The 24,939-nt window shown below is 40.0% G+C and overlaps 1 protein-coding gene and 3 pseudogenes across 1 annotated transcript in view; 3 read left to right on the top strand and 1 right to left on the bottom strand.

Moving 5' to 3' along the window:
• The window catches only part of CCDC138 (coiled-coil domain containing 138), a 204,581-nt gene that overhangs the window by 57,388 nt on the left and 122,254 nt on the right, over positions 1-24,939 (top strand). Inside the window, exon 10 of the mRNA XM_023751377.1 lies at positions 4,818-4,982. Within this exon, the coding sequence (XP_023607145.1) occupies positions 4,818-4,982 (165 nt within the window). The remainder of the gene's footprint in view (positions 1-4,817; positions 4,983-24,939) is intronic.
• On the top strand, positions 2,953-3,717 carry LOC102426248 (annotated as a pseudogene).
• LOC102436949 lies at positions 6,485-7,037 on the top strand (annotated as a pseudogene).
• The window catches only part of LOC106696612, a 20,320-nt pseudogene continuing 9,420 nt past the window's right edge, over positions 14,040-24,939 (bottom strand).

The raw sequence follows: 24,939 nt of genomic DNA, 5'->3' as shown, positions 1-24,939 counted from the left end.
TTTTGCTTTTCCAGATGGGTGTTTTTTGCTTCTTCGTATTTCAAATCTTTGACTTGATTCTTGCGATCCTCTAGTCTGCTGTTGGATCTCTATATATTATTCTTTATTTCAGTTGGTGTATGCTTAATTTCTGCCTGGTCCTTTTCCATTTTTTTGGTATTCTCATTAAGATCCTTGAAGGTCTCACTAAGTTCCTTGGAGGTTTGTAGAAGATTCTTGAGTAACCTTATAACTGTGGTTTTTGAACTCTAAATCCAGTAATTTGCTTTCCTCCATTTCTTTTATTTGTGACATTTTCTTTGTCTCTGCATTTTGGCTCCTTCCCTGTGTTGATAGAGTGGCTTTGTGTGGTAGGTGTCCAATTGGGCACAGTGGCTCAGCCTCCCCAATCACCTGAGGTGGACACTTTTTTTTTTTTCTTTGCCTTAATCTTTTATTTTATTTTATTTTGTTTTATTTCTTAAAGTATTACAAAGAGTATTATACATGTCTCCTTTTTCCCCCCTTGACATTCCCCCGGCCTCCCCACCCCGCAGTTTCTTGTGTCCATTGGTTATTCTTATATGCATGCATACAAGTCCTTTGGTTGATCTCCTATCCCCCCCAACCCTCCCCAGGCTTCCCACTGTAGTTTGACAGTCTGCTCAATGCTGCTCTGCCTCTGTATCCATTTTTGTTCGTCAGTCTATAATGGTCCTTATTGTCCATAAATAAGTGAGATCATGTGGTATTTTTCTCGGCTTCCCAGGGGCCGTCTCAGTCTCACAGGGGCCATCTCAGCCTTGCAGGGGCCGTCCCAGCCTCACAGGGGCCATCTCAGCCTCACTGGGGCCGATTAAACCTCACCAGGGCCGTTTCAACCTCACTGGGGCTGATTAAACCTCACCGGGGCCGTTGCAACCTCACCGGGGCTGTTGCAACCTCACTGTGGTTGATTCAACCTCACCGGGGCCGATTCAACCTCACTGGGGCCATCTCAGCCTCACCGGGGCCTGAGGTGGGCACTCTTGGTGCACCCCTTTGTGGGCTGGGTGCACAGTCTTGTTGTAGTTAAGCCTTGATTGCTGTTGGTATCCCTGGGAGGAAATGATCTCCAGGCCTATTGACTGCAAGGACCTGCTGTGTCTACAGTGGAAATACTGCTGCGCTGGAGACACCCTTATGGGGCAGGACTTGCTTCAGTGGGGCTTTGGTGCTCACTGAGTCTGCCTCTTGAGTGTGTCACTTATGGATGTGAGGAGTTCAAATCTGGTATCTGACCACTGGGTACACTGGCTCCTGGATCTCCAAGGAGGTGCAAATTCAACCACTGTGTGAGTCCACCCAGCAGGAGCTACCGTGAGATCTACAGTTTTCTCCTCTTTGTTTGAGGTTTGGAAATTTTGGAGCTCTCTGACCCAGCTGCAGTTTGTTCGGTTAGGCTGCAAAAGGACAGGCGATTCATTTGCGCCGCTGCGCACAGCTTGGGTGGGGTTGTAAATTGGGTGGGGTGGGCTCTCAGAGACTCACCAGGGCGGAGCAAACAGTGATGGCTGTCCGTCAGCCGTTTCCAGGTCTCCAGGTCTCCGTGTCCCTGCGTCCCTGAGTCCTGCGCCCTCACAGTAACAATGATCCCTGCGAGCAGTTCTGCAAGAAAGCCACCCTTGCTTTCCGACCCGATGCCAAACAGTCCAGTTTCTCCCCATAGGAGTCTGGGACCCTAGAGTCTTGCCGGAAATGAGTTCAGTGCAGTCAGGAGCTTGTATCTCCCAATTGATAAAAACCGCGCACCCAGGTGCAGCCCGGTTCGCGTGCCTCCGTACCTCTGCTCTTGGCTCCACTGCACCTCCTACCCAGCCTCAATGTGCTTTTTTCTTTCCTTCTAGTTGTAGAACTTCCACTCATCCAGCTTTCCCATGGTTCTGGATGATAGCCATTTTGTGTTTTAGTTGTAGTTTTAATGTGGTTGTGGCGGGTGGCAAGTACAGGTATATACCTTATGCCACCATCTTGGTTATCTATCCCTTTTGTTGATAGACACTTGAGCTGTTTCTAGTTTTTGTTTATTATAAACTAGAGGCCCGGTGCATGAAATTCGGCCAGGCACTGGTAGGGTCCCTAGCGGCTGGTGGCGGCTGGGCAGGTATTCCCTCCCTTCCCCTGGCCGGCCATGCCCTCTGGTCGAACTCCCGGATGAACTCCTGGTCGAGGGGACAGTTTGCATACTACGCTTTTATTATATAGGACTAGAGGCCCGTTGCATGAAATTTGTGCAAGGGGCTCGGCCCTCACAGCCCCGGCTACTTCGGCCCTTGTAGCCCCGGCATCGTCCAGAAGGTTGTCTAGACCAGCCGTGGGCAAACTACGGCCCGCAGGCCGGATCCGGCCCATTTGAAATGAATAAAACTAAAAAAAAGACCGTACCCTTTTATGTAATGATGTTTACTTTGAATTTATATTAGTTCACACAAACACTCCATCCATGCTTTTGTTCCGGCCCTCCGGTCCAGTTTAAGAACCCATTGTGGCCCTCGAGTCAAAAAGTTTGCCCACCCCTGCTCTAGACGGTCTGCTGTTTGGTCTAATTAGCATATTAGCTCTTTATTATTTAGGATAAATATGCTAGCAATATTTGTGTGCAAGGCTCTTTGTAGACATGTGTTTTAATTCCTCTTGAAAATGTTACCAAGACTGGAATTTCTGGGACATAAAGCAGATGTATATTTAATTTTAATGAAACTGTCGAACAGTTTTTCACAGTGGTTGTATCATTTTGTTCTTCTGCTAGCTAAATGATTGTTCTGGTTGCTCTACAACCTTGTCAACATTTGGTATTTTAAATCTTTTTCATTTTGACCTTTCCAGTGGGTAGATAGTGATATCTCATTGTGGGCTTTTATAATTTTGATGAATTCCCTAGTTCTTTTCCTGAAGTAAATTGGGAGTTTAATAATGGTGGCAAAAAAAAAAAAAATGGTGGCAGAGGTACCTCAGCAAGGGAAGCAGGACTACTGTTGGGCTAAAGGTGTTAATTGGCCTGTGATGAAGCCATCATGGCTCCACAGAACAAAATTCAGTGAAAGATTGCTGTGTAGAGCTCTGTGGTCTCAGAGCTGATGGAGCTTTCAGTCCTGCAACAAGGAGTTTGTGGAAAATGACACCAGTCAACAGAAGATCAAAGACTTCCATACAAAGTATGTGGTTCGTAGGTCGACACTCAACCGCTGCAAGACTAGGCCTGATTGGAACTGCTCCTATTGAGCTTTTGGACTTTTCCACTTGTAGGTGCAAAGAATTACCGTGGATTAAGGCTGTGTCTGTGAAGAGCAAAGAGGACCTGGTGTCCCAGGGCTTCATGAGTTCACAGTTGAGGATTTCCACAACACTTTCATAAACTTGGTCGAGCAGGTTGAGTAGCAGATTTCAGTAGTCCACCTGTTGGCCTCCTTTAATGATCAGAGAACCTTGAACTACCTTGTGGTCTACCTGCGACCGCTCACCTCAGGCTACTTACATTGTGAGAGCAGTTCGTTAAGCACTTCATCAGGGGGTGGGCAGTCTGTCAAGGAGTTCTGTCTTCAGTAAGTGGAGGCCATATACAAATGGAATAACCACAGCCATATCATCATGTTGACCCATGCCCTCAGGGACCCAGTGAGGGTGGGAACACATATCAGCACATATTTCCTGAGTGCTCCAAGCCCAAGGTCTGCCTATTCTATTGACTGGAGCCTGTGATGTGCTATGCACATAGTGTTGGCCCCATTTGGCAGCCACTGCTCTGGTGGCCCTCCCCTTTGCCAGGCACCAGATACGTACAAAGGTTTTTTTGTAGTTCTACCTGATCCTATTTCATGATTCCCATGCCCCTCCCCCCTTTTCCTGGCATTCAACTTTCCATGTATGCTGGCAATGGAACACATTTTTAATTTAAAAAAGAATTGGAAAAAGTGGAGATTTCATATCAGGTAGTCAAGATGATTGAAATTTTCATCTAAAGATTTTATTTGAAGAAAATTGAGAAGGTTAAAAGTTTTTTTATTCAGAATAATGTAGCTTTTTGTTTTCAGTCATCTGATTCACTTTTTATGAATTGCTATCTGCGTAATGTTACCTTTATATTAATTTTAAAATTTAATTTGCTTTTATATTTCTCTTTTTGGATTTTTAAAAATCTAAATGAAGTATAGCATAGTTTCCTGCTTTAAGTAGATGTGTGATAAATATTGAATTAAATTGACTAAAAATAATTTTAATACTAAAATTAGCCCAATTGAATTTATAAATTTTTTTGTGACGTTTTGTTTTTATTTTTTTCTTATGTTTTGGTAGACTCTCAGAGAATAGGATTTCCAAGAAAAAAAAAATTCTTATTGTGTTTATAAAATACTATAATATTAACATGAAACGTTTTGGAGAGGAAGAAAAGATACATTTTCATGGTAGAAATTATTTAGCTTTTGAAACCTTTTGTTTGTTAAAGTCTTTTAGTTATGGTAGTTCATACTTTCGAGTTAAGACCAATTTTACTTTTCTGTGTTATCAATCTTGGATAAAGAATTTTTATGAAACTTCTCTGTTTTGGTAATGAGCTGTAGTACTTTCAGTTTCCTTATTATGATGAGTTTTCCTCTTTCCTCAGCCAGCATATAGTATATTTCTAATATTAATTGGAGATATTTGATTTGGAATTTTTTTCATTCTGAGCTTTTTGAATACATATTTTAGTGAAGTGATTTAGGTAAATTATACTATAATCACTTAACCAAATTTAAAGCTTGCCTTTGAAGTTTTATGAAGTTGTGGACTGAAATTTTGATTAAATTTTTTACATACAGGTACCACTTAATGCACAAGTTTATGAACTTTTAACTGTCTTCATGGATTGGATTTCGGATTATCACCTTAGCAAATTGAAAAGTGAAGAATCTGGGATGGATGGTGAAAAGCTGCTATTTAAATTTGCTTCTCAGAGAAATGATATTCAGGAGAAGTGTATAAAGGTTTGTTTTTTTATTTTGAAATATATGACTCTAAAAAGATTCATTTCATACTTAATTATAATTAATTCATATTTATATATTTTTTAACATGATAGGAATTTAAAAAAAATAGAGACCAGAAATTAAAAACCTACCTTCAAAATGAAAAAATAATTGTGTATTAGAGTTAGGCAAATGATCAGTGATGTGAACAGTTTGTGATACATACCATTTTAGGATTCATTCCCACTAAAATAACTTTTATTTTGCCTTTTGTTATAAAGGGATGAAAGGTCTATTTTCAGGGGTCTTCTCACCAGTAAAGAGAGATGACTGTTTTGTTAAATTATAGACATTAATTTGGATATTGGTACTCATGATTTCTAGTTGGTATAAATGGTCATTAGGTATTGACAGTTATATTCCACAAGAAATACATTAAGATTTTGAAGCGTTTACATCTAAAGTTATTTGGTTTAACATTTTCAGAAAAAATTCCATGATTATCATATACAGGCCAGGGTTTCATATTGGGAAATTACTTTTAGTTTTCATCCTTGTCTAAAAAGTTTCTTCTAAATTCCTTTTATAGTAGACCACAGTGTGGAGTTTCTGAGATCACTTGAGAGACTGAGAATAACAGCCACCATGCAGGAGCAGTTGCCCCACCTTGTTGGAAACCCTCTCATCACCTGTGGGGACGATTGCCTGAGGGCTACTCAACACTGAATCTAATCAGTCTCTAGGTAGAGGTGGATCTCTGGAGGCTTTGTGTCTTTGCCTCATCTAGTTAGTCAGAAACAGTATTTGGCACTGTCCTGCACTAGAGAATGGGAGGTGTAGCAGATCTACATAATACAGCGGTTCTCAACCTGTGGGTCGCGACCCCTTTGGGGTCGCCTAAGACCATTGGAAAACACATATATAATTACATATTGTTTTTGTGATTAATCACTATGCTTTAATTATGTTCAATTTGTAACAATGAAATTGGGGGTCACCACAACATGAGAAACTATATTAAAGGGTCACGGCATTAGGAAGGTTGAGAACCACTGACGTAATACATAGTCACAAAACCAAATAGGCAGACAAACTGGGGAGACAAAGAAACAACCCCCAAATGAAAGAACAAGAGAATTCTCCAGAAGAAGAGAGAAATGAGATGGAGATAAGACATTTATCTGATTTAGAGTTCAGCATGATGCTAAAGATGCCCAACAGCATGAGAAAAGGTATAGTAACTATGAAAAAAGAATAGGCAGAAATAAAGAATGACATAGCACTACTAAAGAATACACTGGCAGCTGGTCTCCACAGCCTTTTAGGCCTGGAACCTGGGTGCCCGAGGTCCCGAGCCCCTGTTCCTTGGCCCCTGGAACGTGCAGGTGTTGGGATCCCAGAGGACCTTGGTCCATGCTGTGTAGCCTCGGGAGGGAGGCAGGGTAGCGGGCCGGGGTAGAGCAGTGGCCGTGAGCCGTGAGCCATCCCTGTGAGATCTCTGCCGGCTGCCAGGCACAGCCATGGAGGTCTATATCCCATCCTTTCGCTACAAGGAGTGACCTGGAACAGGGATACATGGTGTTTAAGATATAAGTGCTAATGAATGGAAGAAAATGTTTTGTTGAGAAAAGGTACAGCGAATTTCATGCCTTGCACAAAAAGCTTAAGAAATATATTAAAACTATTAAAACTCAAGAAATCCCTTCAAAACATCTGAGGAACTGGGTCCCAAAAATGTTGGAATAAGGACAATCAGGTTTGGAAACATTTATAGGCTGACATTTTAGAAAATGAAGAACTTCCCAAACTATTCCTTCATTTCCTAAACATACGGCATTTGCCTTCTCTACCAAAGGCAGAGAGTTGTGGATCTTTTTGAGGAGACAGAATCTGAAGAGTCAAGCAAACTGTCCCACCAGCTGGTGCTGCTGTTACTCTGGAATCCATACATCTTGCCTGCAGCCAGCGATTTTCCAAATGTGGTTATTGAAGGAGTTCTCTCATGCTGAACTCTAAATCAGATAAATGTCTTATCTCCATGGGATCTTCTACCCTCACCTGCAGCCCAGGTAGAGAGCCTGCAGGGCCAGAAGAAGCTGAAGACTGTTTCAAGGTTGTAGTCAAGGAAATCGATAATCTACCTATTTAACCTAAACTCTATGACATAGCAGCTCTAGCTATTGGTGAAATTTACAGTCCCAGCTTCATTCAGGGCAGGGATATTTCCATTAGAATGGTGCCTTTAAAAATAGAAACTAACCAGGGCTGTGATGAAGTTAAGGCCAAATGTTCAAGACGTAGAATATAGCTGCCAATTTAGAAACATGAACAGGAGTCTCGGGAAGATTCCCAGGAGCACCCAGAGCAACAAGACCAAGTGACACTCGGCCTCAGTTGGACCATCTGCTAATTGAAAATCTTATCCTGAATCATACTGAGACTGATCAACTCCAGTAACTTTCCGGTTCAGATTTTGTCACACACTAATGTTTTCATTATGAGGTTTTCTCAGCCAGGGATAGATACATTCTGAAGTGCTTGGACCAGCAGCACAGAAACACACACTGCTGACTGTAAGGAAGGCACTAAACTGGAAATTAAATTGTTCAATCTCTCACTTAAAGTCCTCTAGAAGTTTTTTTAATATATTTAGGTATTCCTATATTGGCTGCAAATATGTTTACCAGGGTTATATCCTCTGGTTGGATAAATCCCTTTAGTATTATGTAGTGACCTTTGTTGTCTCTTGTGATGGCCTTCATTTAAAAGTCTATTTTGTTGGATATGAGTATTGCTACTCCAGCTTTTTTTTCTTTTCCATTTGCATGGATTTTTTTTCCCATCCCTTAACTCTCATCATGTGTGTGTTTTGTTTTGAGGTGTGTCTCTTGTAGACAGCATATAGTTGGGTCGTATTTTTGTATCCGTTCAGCTACCCTATGCCTTTGTTTGGAGCATTTAATCCATTTACATTTAAGGTTATTATTGATAGGTACTTATTAGTTTTAAAAAATATATTTTTTTTATTAATTTCAGAGAGTTAGGGAGAGGAAGAGATAGAAACATCAATGATGAGTGATCATTGATCGGCTGCCTCCTGCACGCCCCCCACTGGGGATCAAGCCCGCAACCCAGGCATGTGCCCTTGACCGGAATCGAACCCCAGACCCTTCAGTCCACAGGCCAACACTCTATCCACTGAGCCAAACCGGCTAGGGCGATAGGTACTTATTTATTGTCATTTTATTTCTGTATGGCTAGGTTTCTCTCTCTGTTTCTTCTTATTACAGCAGTCTCTTTAGCATTTCTTGTAATGCTGGGTTGGTGGTGATAAATTCCTTTAGCCTTTTTTTTTTGTCTGGGAAGCTCTTTATTTGACCGTCTGTTTTGAATGATAGCCTTTCTGGGTATAGTAATCTTGGTCTCAGATCCTTGATTGCTGTTGGCACAGAAGTGGGTGGGTTTGACCCTCAGGTTAATTGGCTGTGGGAATGGCTGTGACTACAGTGGATGAGCTTTTGTGTAGTGACTGACCCCATGGAGTACGATTTGCTTTAACAAGGCTCTGTTGTCTGCTAAGTGCACCCTTTGGGTGTGTCATTTTGGAGCAGATTGGGTGGTTCTCTTTGTGATTTGAAATTGGCCACCAGCTATGTTAGTTGTGGGGCCTCTTTGGGGGGACTCTGGTGCCGGCCAAAGTGAGCTGCTGCCTATGCTTAACATTGGGCCACGTGGTAGGTGCTACTGTGTGATCTCATGTTGGTTACTATTTGCACTGAGGCCGCTAGTGCCTGGGAGAGGCCATGTTGTGAACTGAGACTGGCTGCCACTACTGCTGGGGTTGGGGCCCCTTAGGAAAGGTACCGGGCACATTGCAGCCAGCCACTGCTTGTTTGGAGTTTGCGGACCTTTGAGAGATTTTAGGAACATCTACAGTGTGGGCCAAGGTTGGATTCTTCTGAGGAACAGCCCCTGCAAAAGGTTCTGTCCAATGTGCGAATTTTGTATGATGAGGTCTCTGTGAATCACTTGGTTGGAGAAAGTGGTATTAGGTTGATGTAGACTCAGACTTGGCACTGGACTGTGCATGTTGGCTGGGCAAATGGACGGCTTAACATAGGAAAAATAGCGTCTGTCAGCCCTGCTAAGGGAGAGCTTCTTGAGCCCTCTAACTGAAGCCAGGCAATTCAGTTCCTCCCCATACATCCTTGGTTCTTTTTGAGCTGCTGTCACTTTGCTGAACCTTAGGATAGCTGTTTTTAAATAAGTGAGTCTCTACTCAGGTTTTATTATAATTTAAAAAAAAACACCTTTTTATTGATTTCGGAGTGAGGAAAGGAGAGAGTTAGAGAGAGAGAAACATCCATAAATATAAAAGCGTAAGCGACCAGAATGCTGGAACGCCTGGAATTACTGGTCGCTCTGACATGCACTGACCACCAGGGGGCAGACGCTCAATGCAGGAGCTGCCCCCTGGTGATCAGTGCACTCCCACAGCCAACCTCCTGCTGCCAGCCAACCTCCCCTGGTCCCTCCACCCATCCAGCAGGCCCCAGCCGGCAGGAAGGCTTCAGCTGGTAGCCGGAAAGCCCCGATTGGCCCTGATTGCTGGCCAAGCCTATGGACCCTACCTGTGCACAGATTTCATGCACTGTTCCTCTAGTCAGTGATGAAAGAGAATCATCCTTTATTATGGCTGAGTAGTATTCTATTGTATACAGGGTGGGGCAGAAGTAGGTTTACAGTTTTGAGTATGCAAAATAGTGTATTATTTTCTTGTATTATTATTTATTAATTATTGTATTACTTTTCATACGAACAACTGTAAATCTACTTTTGCCCAACCCTGTATATGTACCACACATCATCTTATCTATCATCCACTGAAGGACACTTGGGTTGTTTCCATGTCTTGACTACCATGAATAATGCTGCAGTGAACACAGCAGTGCGTATATCTTTACTAATACTCTCTCCCTCCCTCCCCCCCCCCCCCCCCAGCTATTTTAAGGAAATAGGCAGAAAAGGGATTGTTGGGTCATATGGTAGCTCTATTCTTAATTTTTTGAGGAACCTCCATTCTGTTTCTATAGTGGCTGTACCAGTTTACATTCCCATTAGCAGTGAATGAGGGTTCATTTTTTTCTACATCTTCCCCAACACTTGTTATTACCTGTCTTGTTCATAATAGCCATTCTAATAGGTGTTAGTTAAGTATCTCATTGTGGTTTTGATTTTTCATTTCCCTTATAGTTAGTGAAGTGGAGCATCTTTCATGTATCTGTTGGACATTTGCATGTTTTCTTGGGAAAAGTGTCTGTTTAGATCCTTTGTCCATTTTTAAATTTGATTGTTGTTTTTTATGTATTTTGGATATTAGCCCCTTATCAGAGTTATTGTTTACAAATATCTTCTCCCATATGATTGGTCGCCTTTTTGTTTTGTTGGCAGTTTCTTTTGCTGTGCAGAAGCTTTTTTTTAATCCTCACCCAAGGATATTTTTTCATTGATTTTTAGAGAGAGTGGAAGAGAGCGAAAAAGACAGAAATATCGATGTGAGAGAAACACATCGATTAGTTGCCTCCTGTACACAACCAGACTAGGATCCAGGCCAGGGCCCCTGGTAGGTGCACTTGACTGGAATTGAACCTGGGACCCTTTGGTCTGCAGGCCAACACTCTATACATTGAGCTAAACCGGCTAGGGCCTGTGCAGAAGCTTTTTAGTGTGATGTAGTCTTATTCATTTAAGTTTGCCTTTACTGCCCTTGCCTTTGGGTCAGTTTTATAAAATCCTCTCTGCGACCAAGGTCTGTAAGTTTTATTACCTGTATTTTCTTCCATGTATTTGTTTCAGTTCTTATATTTAGGTCTTTGATTTATTTTGAGTTAATTTTTGTGTATGGTATCAAATAGCAATCTGCTTTCATTGTTTTACATGTGACTTTCCAATTCTTTTAGTACCATTTATTAAAGAGGCTTCCCTCCCCATTGCCTGTTTTTGGCTTCTTTGTTCAAAATTATTTGCCCATATACATTATACATTATTTCTGGGCTTTCAGTTCTGTTCTATTGGTCTTTGTGTCTGTTTTTCTGCCAGTACCATGTTGTTTTGATTACTGTAGCTTTGTACTATAGTTTGAAATCAGAGTATGATACCTTCCACTTTGTTCTTTTATCTCAGGATTGCTTTTCCTATTCATAGTTTTCTGTTGTTCCATAAAAATTTGATGATTTTTTTGTTCTATTTCTTTGAAAAAATGCCATTGGGATTTTGGGGGGATTGCATTAAATCTGTATATTGCTTTGGGAAATATGGTCATTTTAATTATTTTTATTTACTCAGCACATTAACACAGAATATCTTTTCATTTCTGCGTGTCTTCTTCAAATTTTTAAAATAAAGTTCTGTAGTTTTTAGTGTATAGGTTCTGCATGTCCTTTGTTAAGTTTATTCCTAGGTATTTTATTCTTTTGTTGCAATTCCAAATATAATTGTTTTTATTTCTTTTTCTTAAATGTCTTTATTAGTATATAGGGACTCAGTGGATTTTTTGTACATTGATTTTGTATCCTTCATGCACATTGATTTTGTACCCTACAACTTTACTGTATTTGTTTATTGTTTCTAATAGCTTTTTGGTGTTCCCTTTAGGGTTTTCTATATAAAGGGTCATTTGCAAAATTTGACAATTTTACTTCTTCATTCCCATTTTGGATGCCTTTCGTTTTTTCATTTACCTGATTGCTCTGACTAGAACTTTCAGTACTGTGTGGAATAAAAGTGGTGAGAGTGGGCATCCTTGACTTGTTCCTGATCTTAGAGAAAAAGCTTTCAGTTTTTCACCATTGGGTATTATATTAGCTGATGGTTTGGCATATATGGCCTTTATTATGTTGAAGTACTATCCTTCTATACCAGCCGTGGGCAAACTACAGCCCGGGGGCCGGATCCGGCCGTTTGAAATGAATAAAACTAAAAAAAAAAAGACCGTACCCTTTTATGTAATGATGTTTACTTTGAATTTATATTAGTTCACACAAACACTCCATCCATGCTTTTGTTCCGGCCCTCCGGTCCAGTTTAAGAACCCATTGTGGCCCTCGAGTCAAAAAGTTTGCCCACCCCTGTAATCTATACCCATTGTATTGAGCATTTTTTAAAAATATATATATTTTATTGCTTTTTTACAGAGAGGAAGGGAGAGGGATAGAGAGCTAGAATCATCGATGAGAGAGAAGCATCGATCAGCTGCCTCCCGCACACCCCCTATTGAGGATGTGCCTGCAACCAAGGTACATGCCCTTGACCGGAATCGAACCTGGGACCCTTCAGTCTTCAGGCCGACGCTCTATCCAGTGAGCCAAACCGGCTAGGGCATACTGAGCATTTTAATCAATGGATGCTGTATTTTTTCAAATGCTTTTTCTGAATCTGTTGATAAGATCATATGATTTTTATCTTTTATTTTGTGAATGTGTTGTATTACATTGATCGATTTGCGTAGGTTGAATCATCCTTATGCCCTGAAATGAACCTCACTTGATTGTGATGTATTATTTTTTTAATATATTGTTGTATTCGATTTGCTAGTATTTTGTTTAGGATTTTTGCATCTATATGCATCAGAGATATTGGTCTATAATTTTGTGTGTGTGTGAATGTTGTCTTTGGAAGGTTTGGGTATATGTAGTGTTTGTCTCATTAAATGAGTTAGGAAATGTTGCCTCTTCAGTGTTTTTTTTTTAAAGAGTTTGAGCAGCATAGGTATTAGATATGCTTTGAATGTTTGGTAGAATTCACTACCAAATTCATTAGTGAAGCCATATGGTCCAGAACTTACACTTTTTGGGAGATTTTGGATGACTATTTCAATTTCCTGAATGTTGAACAGTCTATTTAGATTTTCCAGTTCTTCATGATTCACTTTAGGAAAGTTATATATTCCTAAGATCTTGTCCATTTCTTCTAGGTTGTTGAATTTGGTATTGCCTTTCATAGTATTCCTGTATAGTCCTTTGTATTTCTGTTGTAACTTATTCTCCTTCATTTCTGAGTTTGTTTATTGGGATCTTCTTTCTTTCTTCCATAGTTGAGTCTAGTTAGAGGTTTGTCAATTTTATTAATATTTTCAAAGAACCTATTCTTTATTTTCTGTCTTTTTGTTCTTTTTTTTTAAAAAATTCTGCTCTAATTTTATTATTTCCTTCCTTCTACTGACTTGGGGCTTTGTTTGTTCTTCTTTTTCTAGTTCTTTAGGGTGAAATGTTATTTATATGTGATTTTTCTTGTTTCCTGAGGTAGGCCTGTAGTGATATTAACTTCCCTCTTAGTACTGCTTTTGCTGTATCCCAATAATTTTTACATGTCCTATTATCATTCTCATTTGTCTCTGTGTATGTTTTGATCTCTTCTTTTACTTCTTCTTTGGCTCAGTCATTGTTTGGTAGCATGTTGTTTAATCTTCACATATTTGAGTTTTTCTCTGCTTTCTTTTTTTGCAGCTAATTTCCAATATCAAAGCATTGTGATTAGAGAATATGCTTGGTATGATTTCAATCTTCTTAAATTTGTTGGGACTAGTTTTGTCTATCCTTATGAATGTTCCATGTGTACTAGAGAACAATATATATTCTAGTGTTCTTGGATGAAAAACTATAAATATCGATTTTGTCAAATAAAGATCTGATTTACTCAAGTATCTAAAACCATTCTGCAGTGAAAACTGTTATTAGATGCTGCCTGTACTGTGCTATGGACCACGCTCATACTGCCATACTGTTTTCCGAAAACTGGAAATGCCAGTGAGAGATTAAAAACTATACACCTGATAGAGACATGAGGAAGCCAATTTAAATGTTTTACCTGGATCCAGAGGTGCATCAAATTAAGTGACAGCTCCAATTGGCAAATAGGTGTTTCATGATGGTATCCAAGAAGAAATGGTTGGTGATGGACAGTTAAGAAATGGTTCTTCTAAAGTGGATGGTTCTTTTAAAAGTTTCAGGTCACAACCCTCCATAAAAAACACTGATGCCCAACACACTGATTTTCGGTTTAGGAAACATGGGTCTTTCAAGTTCCAAGTGGCTGAGGTGCCCTTATATTATCTTTCCATGCTATAACTAAAAGGGTCTTTTGAACCGGATAGGGAGCAGGTGGGGACTGTATACAATCAGTCATAGAGTATGGCAGTGTAAAGATGATCCAGATGATCATGAACAAGGCAAAAGATGTCATAAACTCTTCTTTCATGAGCTCCCATGTGCCTCCACATTCTTCCTCATCTATCCAGGTAGTTACTGAGGTGGACCGACAGGACTCCTGCATTAGTAAGGCAGAATCCTGCTATTCCTGAGAAACCTGGCAATGGGCACACTCTCCATAGACTCGTAGGACCACAGTGATGATCTGTCAGAACCTGTCAGGGCCAGCCTGACAGGTTGAACTGGGCTGAGGTAGGGAGGTGGGAATTGAGAAAAGAAAGAAAGACAGGAGAGCGGGATCGGGAGGACTACAGGTCAATCGAGAGACTGCAGTAAGTTTATTAACCACGCAATGCCTTTTATACACAAAACACTGAATAGGAGGTCTGTCAAGAGGAATGTATTCTTTGTTCCTCTTAATCTCTAAGGGAGAGACAGAGCGGAAGGACAAATTCTCGGTACAGCAAATCTCAGTAAATAGTTACAGACTCCTTGGTAAGCCATGAAAGGCTGTTCTCATTCTACAAAGGTTGCTCTCATTCTCCTGATAACCGCCATCCAAACAAGTCTGGGAAAACTGTGTGGGTAAGGGTCCCAGCCTTGCTAGCCCCTTCAGGTGCAAGGACCGTGTCAGCTTACACCCGGTCTCCAACAAGAACCAGTAGATCACATCTAAAAAAAATCCTTTTCCATCCAAGACATGTCGCTCGGCAGCACCTTGCATCAGACAGATTTGAGGGCCCTATTGGCCAGCTGCAGCTGATGTGGCTCCTTCCATCCTCCTGCAGCTCAGGCCATGGGGAACAGGCCAAAAGGAGTTGGTGTCTGGGGTCATGAGTCATATCCTATGGGATGGCAGTGACAAATTCAGCAGTCTCGTTTGGTGGCACACTGCAGCTGTTACCACTTGGCCCTTGATATTACCTTATTGATTGTCCATTGGGATGATCTCTTCATAGCTGTTAATGGGGTGTGTAGGTCCCCTACTGTATTTGTGTTGTCACTTTCTTTCATTAGTTCTCTTAGTAGTTGCTGTATGTATTTTTGTGCTCCCAGTTGGGTACATTTATAGGGTGTCCCAAATTGATAACTGTATATTGATAAATGTAATGGCTTTTTAAAAAAATTAAATCTTTATTGTTCAGATTATTACAGTTGTTCCTCTTTTTTCCCCCCATATCTCCCCTCCATCTGGTTCCCACCCCACCCTCTGCCCTTACAACCCCCCACCACTGTCCTCATCCATAGGTGTACAATTTTTGTCCAGTCTCTTCCTGCACCCCCCACACTCCTTTCCCCCCTGAGAATAGTCAGTCCATTCCCTTTCTATGCCCCTGATTCTATTATATTTACCGGTTTATTCTGTTCATCAGATTATTTATTCACTTGAATTTTAGATTCACTTGTGGATAGATGTTTATTTGTTGTTCATAATTTGTATCTTTACCTTTTTCTTCTTCTTCCTCTTCTTCAAGGATACCTTTCAGCATTTCATATAATACTGGTTTGGTGGTGATGAACTCCTTTAGCTTTTTCTTATCTGTGAAGCTCTTTATCTGACCTTCAATTCTGAATGATAGCTTTGCTGGGTAAAGTAATCTTGGTTGTAGGTTCTTGCTATTCATCACTTTGAATATTTCTTGCCACTCCTTCTGGCCTGCATAGTTTCTGTTGAGAAATCAGCCGACAGTTGTATGGGTACTCCATTGCAGGTAACGAACTGTTTTTCTCTTGCTTGCTGCTTTTAAGATTCTCTCTTTGTCTTTTGCTCTTGGCATTTTAATTATGATGTGTCTTGGTGTGGTCCTCTTTGGATTCCTTTTGTTTGGGGTTCTCTGCCCTTCCTGGACTTGTAAGTCTATTTCTTTCACCAGGTAGGGGAAGTTTTCTGTCATTATTTCTTCAAATAGGTTTTCAATATCTTGCTCTCTCTCTTCTTCTGGCACCCCCATAATTCGGATGTTGGTACACTTGAAGCTGTCCCAGAAGCTCCTTACACTACCTTCATATTTTTGGATTCTTTTTTCTTTTTGCTTTTCTGGTTGGGTATTTTTTTGCTTCTTTGTATTTCAAATCTTTGACTTGATTCTTGCGCTCCTCTGGTCTGCTGTTGGGAGTCTGTATAATATTCTTTACTTCAGTCAGTGTATGCTTAATTTCTAGTTGGTCCTTTTTCATATCCTTGAGGGTCTCACTAGATTTATCAAGGGTCTCACTAAATTTATCGGTGGTTTCTAGAAAATTCTTGAAAAACCTTATAACCGTGGTTTTGAACTCTATATCCTGTAGTTTACTTTCCTCCATTTCTGTCATTTGTGACCTGTTTCTTTGTCTCCGCATTTTTTATGCTTCCCTGTGTTGATAGAGTGACTTTCTGTGCTAGGTGTCCTATAGGGCCCAGTGGCTCAGCCTCCGCAATTACCTGAGGTGGACACTCTTGGTGCACCACTTTGTGGGCTTTGTGTACAGTCTTGTTGTAGTTAAGCCTTGATTGTTGTAGGTATCACTGGGAGGAATTGACCTTCAGGCCAATTGGCTGTGAGAATCAGCTGTGTCTACAGTGGGAGAACTTCTGTGCTGGAGACACCCTTCTGGGGCAAGACTTGCTTCAGTGGGGCTTTGGTGCTCACTGAGTCTGCCCCCTGAGTGTGTCCCTTATGGATCTGAGAAGTTGTAATCTGGATGATCCCAATCTGACCACTGGGTACACTGGCTCTTGGATCTCTAAGGAGGTGCTAATTTAGCCTCTGCCTGGGGCTACCCAGCAGGAACTATGGAGAGATCTGCAGATTCCTCTTCTTTGTTTGGGTTTGGAGGTGCCTAGATGAGGCCCAGCTATGAAGCAGTGCAAGCAGCTGTGGGGCCTTGGGCCTTCTTTTGGATGTTCTGGGTCTCTCTCACCCAGCTGCAGTTTATTAGGTAATTTTCAGATTGCAAAGGGCCAGGCCTTTCATATGCAAAAGCCTCTGCGCACAGCTTGGGTGGGGCGGGGTCTCAGGGAATCAACAGGGTGGAGCAAACAGCTATGGCTGATCCTCAGTCCTACCCTAAGAGGCCCAGTGTCTCAGTGTCCTGGGGTAATCGCTGCAAGCACCTCTGAAAGAAAGCTGCCCTCGAGTTACGACCGATGCCAGACAGTCCAGTTTCTCCCCAAATGAGTCTGGGTCCCCAGAGACCTGCCCGGAACTGGAGTTCAGAGCAGTCGGGAGCTTGAGACTCCCTCCCGATTAAAAAAGACAACCGTGTCCTCAGTTGCCAGCCCTTTCCATGTGCGCCTTCATACCTCTGCACTTCACTTTCGCACCTCCTCTGAGTCTCAGTGTGCTTTTCTCTTTCCTTCTAGTTGTAGAATTTCCACTCAGCCAGCCTTCCTGTGGTTCTGGATGATGTCCGTTTTGTCTTTTAGTTGTATTTTTGAAGTTGTTGTGCGAGGCAGCAATTTCTGGTGTTTACCTATGCCGCCATCTTGGTTTTTCTCTGTAATGGCTTTTTATTATCCTCTCTATCATTATAAAATGTCCATCTTTGTCTCCTATTACCTTTTTTTTTAAATCTTGATATCTGTTTTGTCTGATTTAAGTACAATTAATACCCGATTTTCTCTGGATTTCATTTTCTTAGAGTATGATTTTCTACCCCTTCACTTTAACTCTATGTTTATCCTTGCAGCTGAGAGTGTCTCCTGAAGTCAGCATATAATTTGATTTAGTTTTTTATCTAACCCACTCTCTGTGCCTTTTATTTGTTTTATTTTATTTTTTTAGAAAATTTATGTTTTTATTTAAAATTCTTTATTGTTTAAAGTACTACATATAGTATTACATGTCTGCTTTTCCCCTCATTGACCTCTCCCCAGCCAAACCCCACCCCCCAGCATGCCCTCACTCCCCTGGTGTCTATGTCCATTGGTTATGCTTATATGCATGCATACAAGTCCTTTAGTTGATTCCTTACCGCTCCCTAGCACCACCTCCCCTGCCTTCCCTTTGAAGTTTGACAGTCTGTTCAATGCTTCTCTGTCTCTGGATCTATTTTTGTTCATCAGTTTATGTTGTTCATTATATTCCACAAATGAGTGAGATCATGTGATATTTATCTTTCTCCAACTGGCTTATTTCGCTTAGCATAATGCTCTCCATGTTCATCCATGCTGTTGCAAATGGTAAAAGTTCTTTCTTTTTTTACAGCAGTGTAGTATTCCATTGTGTAGATGTACCACAGTTTTCTAATCCACTCATCTGCTGATGGGCATTTAGGCTGTTTCCAGATATTAGCTACTGTAAATTGTGCTGCTATGAAAATAGGGATGCATATATCTTTTCTGATAGGTGTTTCTGTTTTCTTGGGATATAATCCTGGAAGTGGGATCACTGGGTCAAATGGAAATTCCATTCTTAATTTTTTAAGGAAAAACCATACTGTTTTCCATAGTGGCTATACCAGTCTGCATTTCCACCAGCAGTGCATGAGTGTTCCTTTTTCTCCACATCCTTGCCAGCACTTGTCATTTGTTAATTTCTTGATGATAGCCATTCTGACAGGTATGAGATGGTATCTCATCATTGTTTTGATTTGCATCTCTTGGGTGATTAGTGACTTTGAGCATGTTTTCATATGTCTCTTGGCCTTCTGTATGTCCACTTTCGAAAAGTGTCTAGGTTCCTTGCCCATTTTTTTATTGGATTTTTTATCTTTTATTAAGTTGTATGAGTTCCCTATAAATTTGGAGGTTAACACCTTATCGGATGTATCATTGGGAAATATGTTCTCCCATGCTGTGGGTTTTCTTTTGTTTTGTTTTGGGTTTTTTAAAATATATTTTATTAATTTTTTACAGCGAGGAAGGGCGAGAGATAGAGAGTTAGAAACATCGATGAGAGAGAAACATCGATCAGCTGCCTCCTGCACATCTCCTACTGGGGATGTGCCCGCAACCCAGGTACATGCCCTTGACCGGAATCGAACCTGGGACCTTTCCGTCTGCAGGCTGATGCTCTATCCACTGAGCCAAACCGGTTTCGGCTCTTTTGTTTTGTTGACGGTTTCTTTTTGCTGTGCAGAAACTTTTTATTTTGATGTAGTCCCATTTTGTTTATTTAGTTTCCATTGCCCTAGGAGCCGTATCAATAAAGATATAGCTATGACATATGTCTGAAATTTTGTTGCCTATGGATTCTTCTAAGATTTTTATGGTTTCTCATCTTATGTTTAAGTCCTTTATCCATTTTGAGTTTATTTTTGTGTATGGTATAAGTTGGTGGTCGACTTTCATTTTTTTTGCATGTATCTGTTCAATTTTCCCAACACCATTTATTAAAGAGACTGTCTTGACTCCATTGTATGCTCTTGCTTCCTTTGTCAAATATTAATTGAGCATAATGGCTTGGGTCTATTTCTGGGTTCTCTGTTCTGTTCCATTGGTCTATATGTCTGTTCTTGTGCCAGTTCCAGGCAGTTTTGAGAACAATGGCTTTGTAATATAGCTTGATATCTAGTATTGTGATCCTTCCTACTTTGTTGATCTTTCTCAAGATTACTGCATCTATTTGGGGTCTTTTTGGAGAGTTTGAATTTTTGGAGAGTTTGTCCTAGGTCTGTGAAATATGCCCTTGGTATGTTAATGGGGATTGCATTAAATCTATAGATTGCTTTCGGTAGTATGGACATTTTAATGATGTTCATTCTACCAATCCATGAACACGGTATATTCTTCCATTTGTTTATGTCTTCCTCTATCTGTTTTTTCAATGTCCAGAGGTTTTCTGAGTACAGGTCTTTCACCTCCTTAGTTAAGTTTATTCCTAGGTATCTTAATTTTTTTGGTCAATGGTAAATGGGATTTTTTGTTTGTTTCTCTTCCTATGAGTTCATTATTGGTGTATAAAAAAGCCATAGATTTCTGGGCGTTAATTTTGTATCCTGCTACATTGCCGAATTCATTTATTAGGTCAATAGATTTTGATGGAGTCTTTAAGGTTTTCTATGTACAATATCATGTCATCTGTGAATAATGGCAGTTTTACTTCTTCTCTTCCAATTTTGATGCCTTTTATTTCTTCTTCTTGTCTGATAGCTATGGCTAGCACTTCCAGTAGTATATCGAACAGGAGGGGTGAAATTGGGCATCCCTGTCTTGTTCCTGTTCTTAGGGGAAATGGGTTTAGTTTTTCCCCATTGAGTGTTATGTTGGCTGTAGGTTTGTCATATAAGGCTTTTATTATGTTGAGGTATATCACTCTATTCTCACTTTGGTGAGTTTTTTATCAAGGAAGGGTGTTGGATTTTGTCAAATGCTTTTTCTGCACTAATTGATATGATTATGTAATTTTTATCTCTCAGTTTGTTTATGTGATATATCACATTTATTGATTTGTGGATGTTGTACCATCCTTGCATCCCCAGAATAAATCCTACTTGGTCATGGTGTGTGATCATTCTCATATAATGCTGGATCTGATTTGCTAGAATTTTGGTGATGATTTTAGCATGTATGTTCATCAGAGATGTTCGCCTGTAGTTCTCTTTCTTTGTAGTGTCTTTAACTGGTTTTGGGATTAGGGTAATGCTGGCTTCATAGATAGAGCTTGGAAGTGTTCCTTCCTCTTGAATTTTTTGGAATTGTCTGAGGAGGATAAGTTTTAGTTCTTCTTTGAATGTTGGGTAAAACTCCCCTGTAAAGCCATCTGGCCCAGGGCTTTTGTTTGTTGGAAGTTTTTTTAATTATTGCTTCAATTTCCTCCATAGTGACCAGCCCATTCAGATTTTTTTGAATCTTCCTGATTGAGTTTTGGAAGGTCATGTTTTTCTAGGAATATGTGCTTTTCTTCTAGGTTGACCAGTTTGTTGGAATAGAGTTGTTCATACTATTTTTTTTTTTTTACAATCCTTTGTATTTCTACGGGGTCTGTTGTTATTTCGCCTCTTTTATTTTTGATTCTGTGTATTTGGGTCCTGTCCCTTTGCTTCTTGGTGAACCTGGCTAGAGGTTCATCAATCTTGTTTATCCTTTCAAAGAACCAGCTCTTGGTTTTATTGATCTTTTGTATTTTTTTTTTTTTTGGTCTCTATGTCATTTATTTCTGCTCTGATCGTTATTATTTCCTTCCTTCTGCTCACTCTGGACTTTTCTTGTTTCTTTTTTCCTAATTCTTTAAATTTTAGAGTTAGATAATTTATCACCAGTTTTTCTTGTTTTTTGAGGTAGGCCTGTAATGCTATGAACTTCCCTCTCAAGACTGCTTTCACTGTGTCCCATAGATTTTGGATTGTTGTGTTTTTATTGTCATTTGTTTCCAGGATGTTTTTTTTTCTTTTTTATTCTCTTTGGGACCCAGTCATTGTTTAATAGCATGCTATTCAGCCTCCAAGTGTTTGAATTTTTTTTAATTGTTTTTATTGTAGTTGATTTCTAATATTATGCCATTGTTATCTGAAATGATACTTGATATGATTTCAATCTTCTTGAATTTGATGAGACTTTGCTTGTGTCCCAATATGTGGTCTATCTTTGAAAATGTCCCATGTGCACTTGAGGTGAATGCATATTCTGTAGCTTTGGGGTGAAATGTTCTGAAGATGTCGATTAAGTCCTTCTTATCTAGTGAGTCGTTTAGGATTGCTGTTTTTTTGTTGAATTTTTGTCTAGAGCAGTGGTTCTCAACCTGTGGGTTGTGACCCCTTTGGCGGTCGAACGACCCTTTCACAGGGGTCGCCTAAGACCATCCTGCATATCAGATATTTACATTACGATTCATAACAGTAGCAACATCACAGTTATGAAGTAGCAATGAAAATAATTTCATGGTTGGGTCACAACATGAGGAACTGTATTTAAAGGGCCAGAAGGTTGAGAACCACTGGTCTAGAGCAGTGGTCGGCAAACTCATTAGTCAACAGAGCCAAATATCAACAGTACAACTATTGAAATTTCTTTTGAGAGCCAAATTTTTTAAACTTAAACTATATAGGTAGGTACATTGTTATTAACTTAATTAGGGTACTCCTAAGGCTTAGGAAGAGCCACACTCAAGGGGCCAAAGAGCCGCATGTGGCTCGAGATCCGCAGTTTGTCGACCATGGGTCTAGGCAGCCGTGGGCAAACTGCGGCCCGCAGGCCAGATCCGGCCCGTTTGAAATGAATAAAACTAAAAAAAAAAAAAAGACCGTACCCTTTTATGTAATGATGTTTACTTTGAATTTATATTAGTTCACACAAACACTCCATCTATGCTTTTGTTCCGGCCCTCCGGTCCAGTTTAAGAACCCATTGTGGCCCTCGAGTCAAAAAGTTTGCCCACGCCTGGTCTAGAGGATATATCCAGTGATGTCAATGGTGTATTAACACTTGGATTGCGGGAAACGAGTTAAGTCGGCTCGCGTGAATTGCGCGTACTCCGCGGGAGCCGTCTTAACTCGGTTCATATAGATTTGCGGTGGAGTGCAGGAAACGTGTAAACTCGGGCCGATTGTAACTGCGTATTACCAAATATTTGTTTGTTTGCCGTTCACAAAGATACCTACCTGCGTATGCGAACCGTTTCATACCCATTGGGGTAATAGGTATCATAAAAATCCCTTGTAAGTAGAGAACACTTTATGACGCTGGTCGAGTACAATACCGTTAGGGTACCAATGTATTGTTTTCTCATTTTATAACCGATATCCCTGGATATCTCACCATGCAAAGAGAATAGTTATTGAGAAATACTTCTTGTGTCCGGACGTCTTTAGTTTTGAGTTTTGTGAATATTATTACGTGTTTAAATATTTAAATATATTGTGATAAAGACATTCATATAGAATTTTTTAACCAAATAAAATAAAATCGTTCCGCAAAGTGTTCGCATAATAATTATTTTTTTATATCAGATATCTATCGGAGTACCGCTATTTTCAGTTAGTATTATTTTTATTTGCTTTAACCTAGAATGTCGCAGCATTCAGACTATAGTGATGATGAGTTTTGTGCAGACAAGTTGTCCAATTATTCTTGTGATAGCGATCTTGAAAATGCGAGTATAAGTGATGAAGATTCTAGTGATGATGAAGTAATGGTGCGTCCCAGGACATTGAGGCGACGAAGAATTTCGAGCTCCAGCTCTGACTCAGAGTCAGATATAGAAGGCGGGAGAGAAGAATGGTCGCATGTTGATAATCCACCGGTCTTAGAAGATTTTTTAGGGCATCAAGGATTAAACACAGATGCTGTTATAAATAATATAGAAGATGCCGTGAAATTATTTATCGGAGATGATTTTTTTGAATTTCTTGTAGAGGAGTCAAACAGGTATTATAATCAAAATAGGAATAATTTCAAACTTTCAAAAAAAAGCCTAAAGTGGAAAGATATAACCCCTCAAGAGATGAAGAAGTTTTTAGGGTTAATTGTTCTCATGGGACAGGTGCGCAAAGATAGAAGAGATGACTATTGGACCACGGAGCCATGGACGGAGACGCCATATTTTGGTAAAACGATGACGAGAGACAGGTTCCGACAGATATGGAAAGCTTGGCACTTCAATAATAATGCGGATATCGTAAATGAATCAGATAGACTTTGCAAAGTGAGACCAGTACTAGATTATTTTGTGCCTAAATTTATAAATATTTACAAACCTCATCAGCAATTATCACTAGATGAAGGGATCGTACCTTGGAGGGGAAGATTATTCTTTAGGGTATATAATGCTGGCAAGATCGTTAAATATGGAATATTGGTTCGTTTGTTGTGCGAAAGTGATACAGGATATATCTGTAACATGGAAATTTATTGCGGCAAAGGAAAGCGATTATTGGAAACGATACAAACAGTAGTGTCTCCATACACTGATTCGTGGTACCATATATATATGGACAATTATTATAATAGCGTCGCAAATTGTGAAGCACTTATGAAAAACAAATTCAGAATATGTGGAACAATCCGGAAAAATCGAGGTATACCTAAAGATTTTCAAACAATTTCTTTGAAAAAAGGTGAAACAAAACTTATAAGGAAAAATGATATATTGTTACAAGTGTGGCAATCAAAAAAGCCTGTATACCTGATTTCTTCGATTCATTCTGCGGAGATGGAAGAAAGTCAGAATATTGACAGAACATCAAAAAAGAAAATTGTCAAACCGAATGCACTCATTGACTACAATAAACATATGAAAGGTGTTGACCGGGCCGACCAATACCTTTCATATTATTCGATATTGCGGAGGACGGTCAAATGGACAAAAAGGTTGGCAATGTATATGATAAATTGCGCATTATTTAATTCTTATGCAGTTTACAAATCAGTGAGGCAAAGAAAAATGGTTTTTTTTTTTTTTTTTTTTTTTTTTTTTTTTATTTATTTTTTTTTTATTTTTCGCTTAAAGTATTACAAAGGGTATTACATAAGTGTCCTTTTTTTCCCCCCCGCCCTTGACACACCCCTACCCTCCCTTACCCCCCAGTGTCTTATGTCCATTAGTTATGCTTATATGCATGCATACAAGTCCTTCGGTTGATCTCTTACTCCCCTCCCTCCTGCCCCCCAACTCTCTCTGGCCTTCCCACTGCAGTTTGGCAATCAGTTTGAGGCAGCTCTGCCTCTGTATCTATTATTGTTCAAAAGTTTGTAATGGTCTTTATTATCCATGAATGAGTGAGATCATGTGGTATTTTTCCTTCATTGACTGGCTTGTTTCACTTAGCATAATGCTCTCCAGTTCCATCCATGATGTTGCAAATGGTAGGAGTTCCTTCTTTTTAACAGCAGCATAGTATTCCATCGTGTA

This window comes from Myotis lucifugus, unplaced genomic scaffold (assembly GCF_000147115.1).
Source record: "Myotis lucifugus unplaced genomic scaffold, Myoluc2.0 scaffold_21, whole genome shotgun sequence".
Classification (NCBI taxonomy): Eukaryota; Metazoa; Chordata; class Mammalia; order Chiroptera; family Vespertilionidae; genus Myotis; species Myotis lucifugus.
The sequence above is the reverse complement of the archived record's forward strand: the minus strand, read 5'-3'. Positions and strand labels throughout refer to the sequence as shown.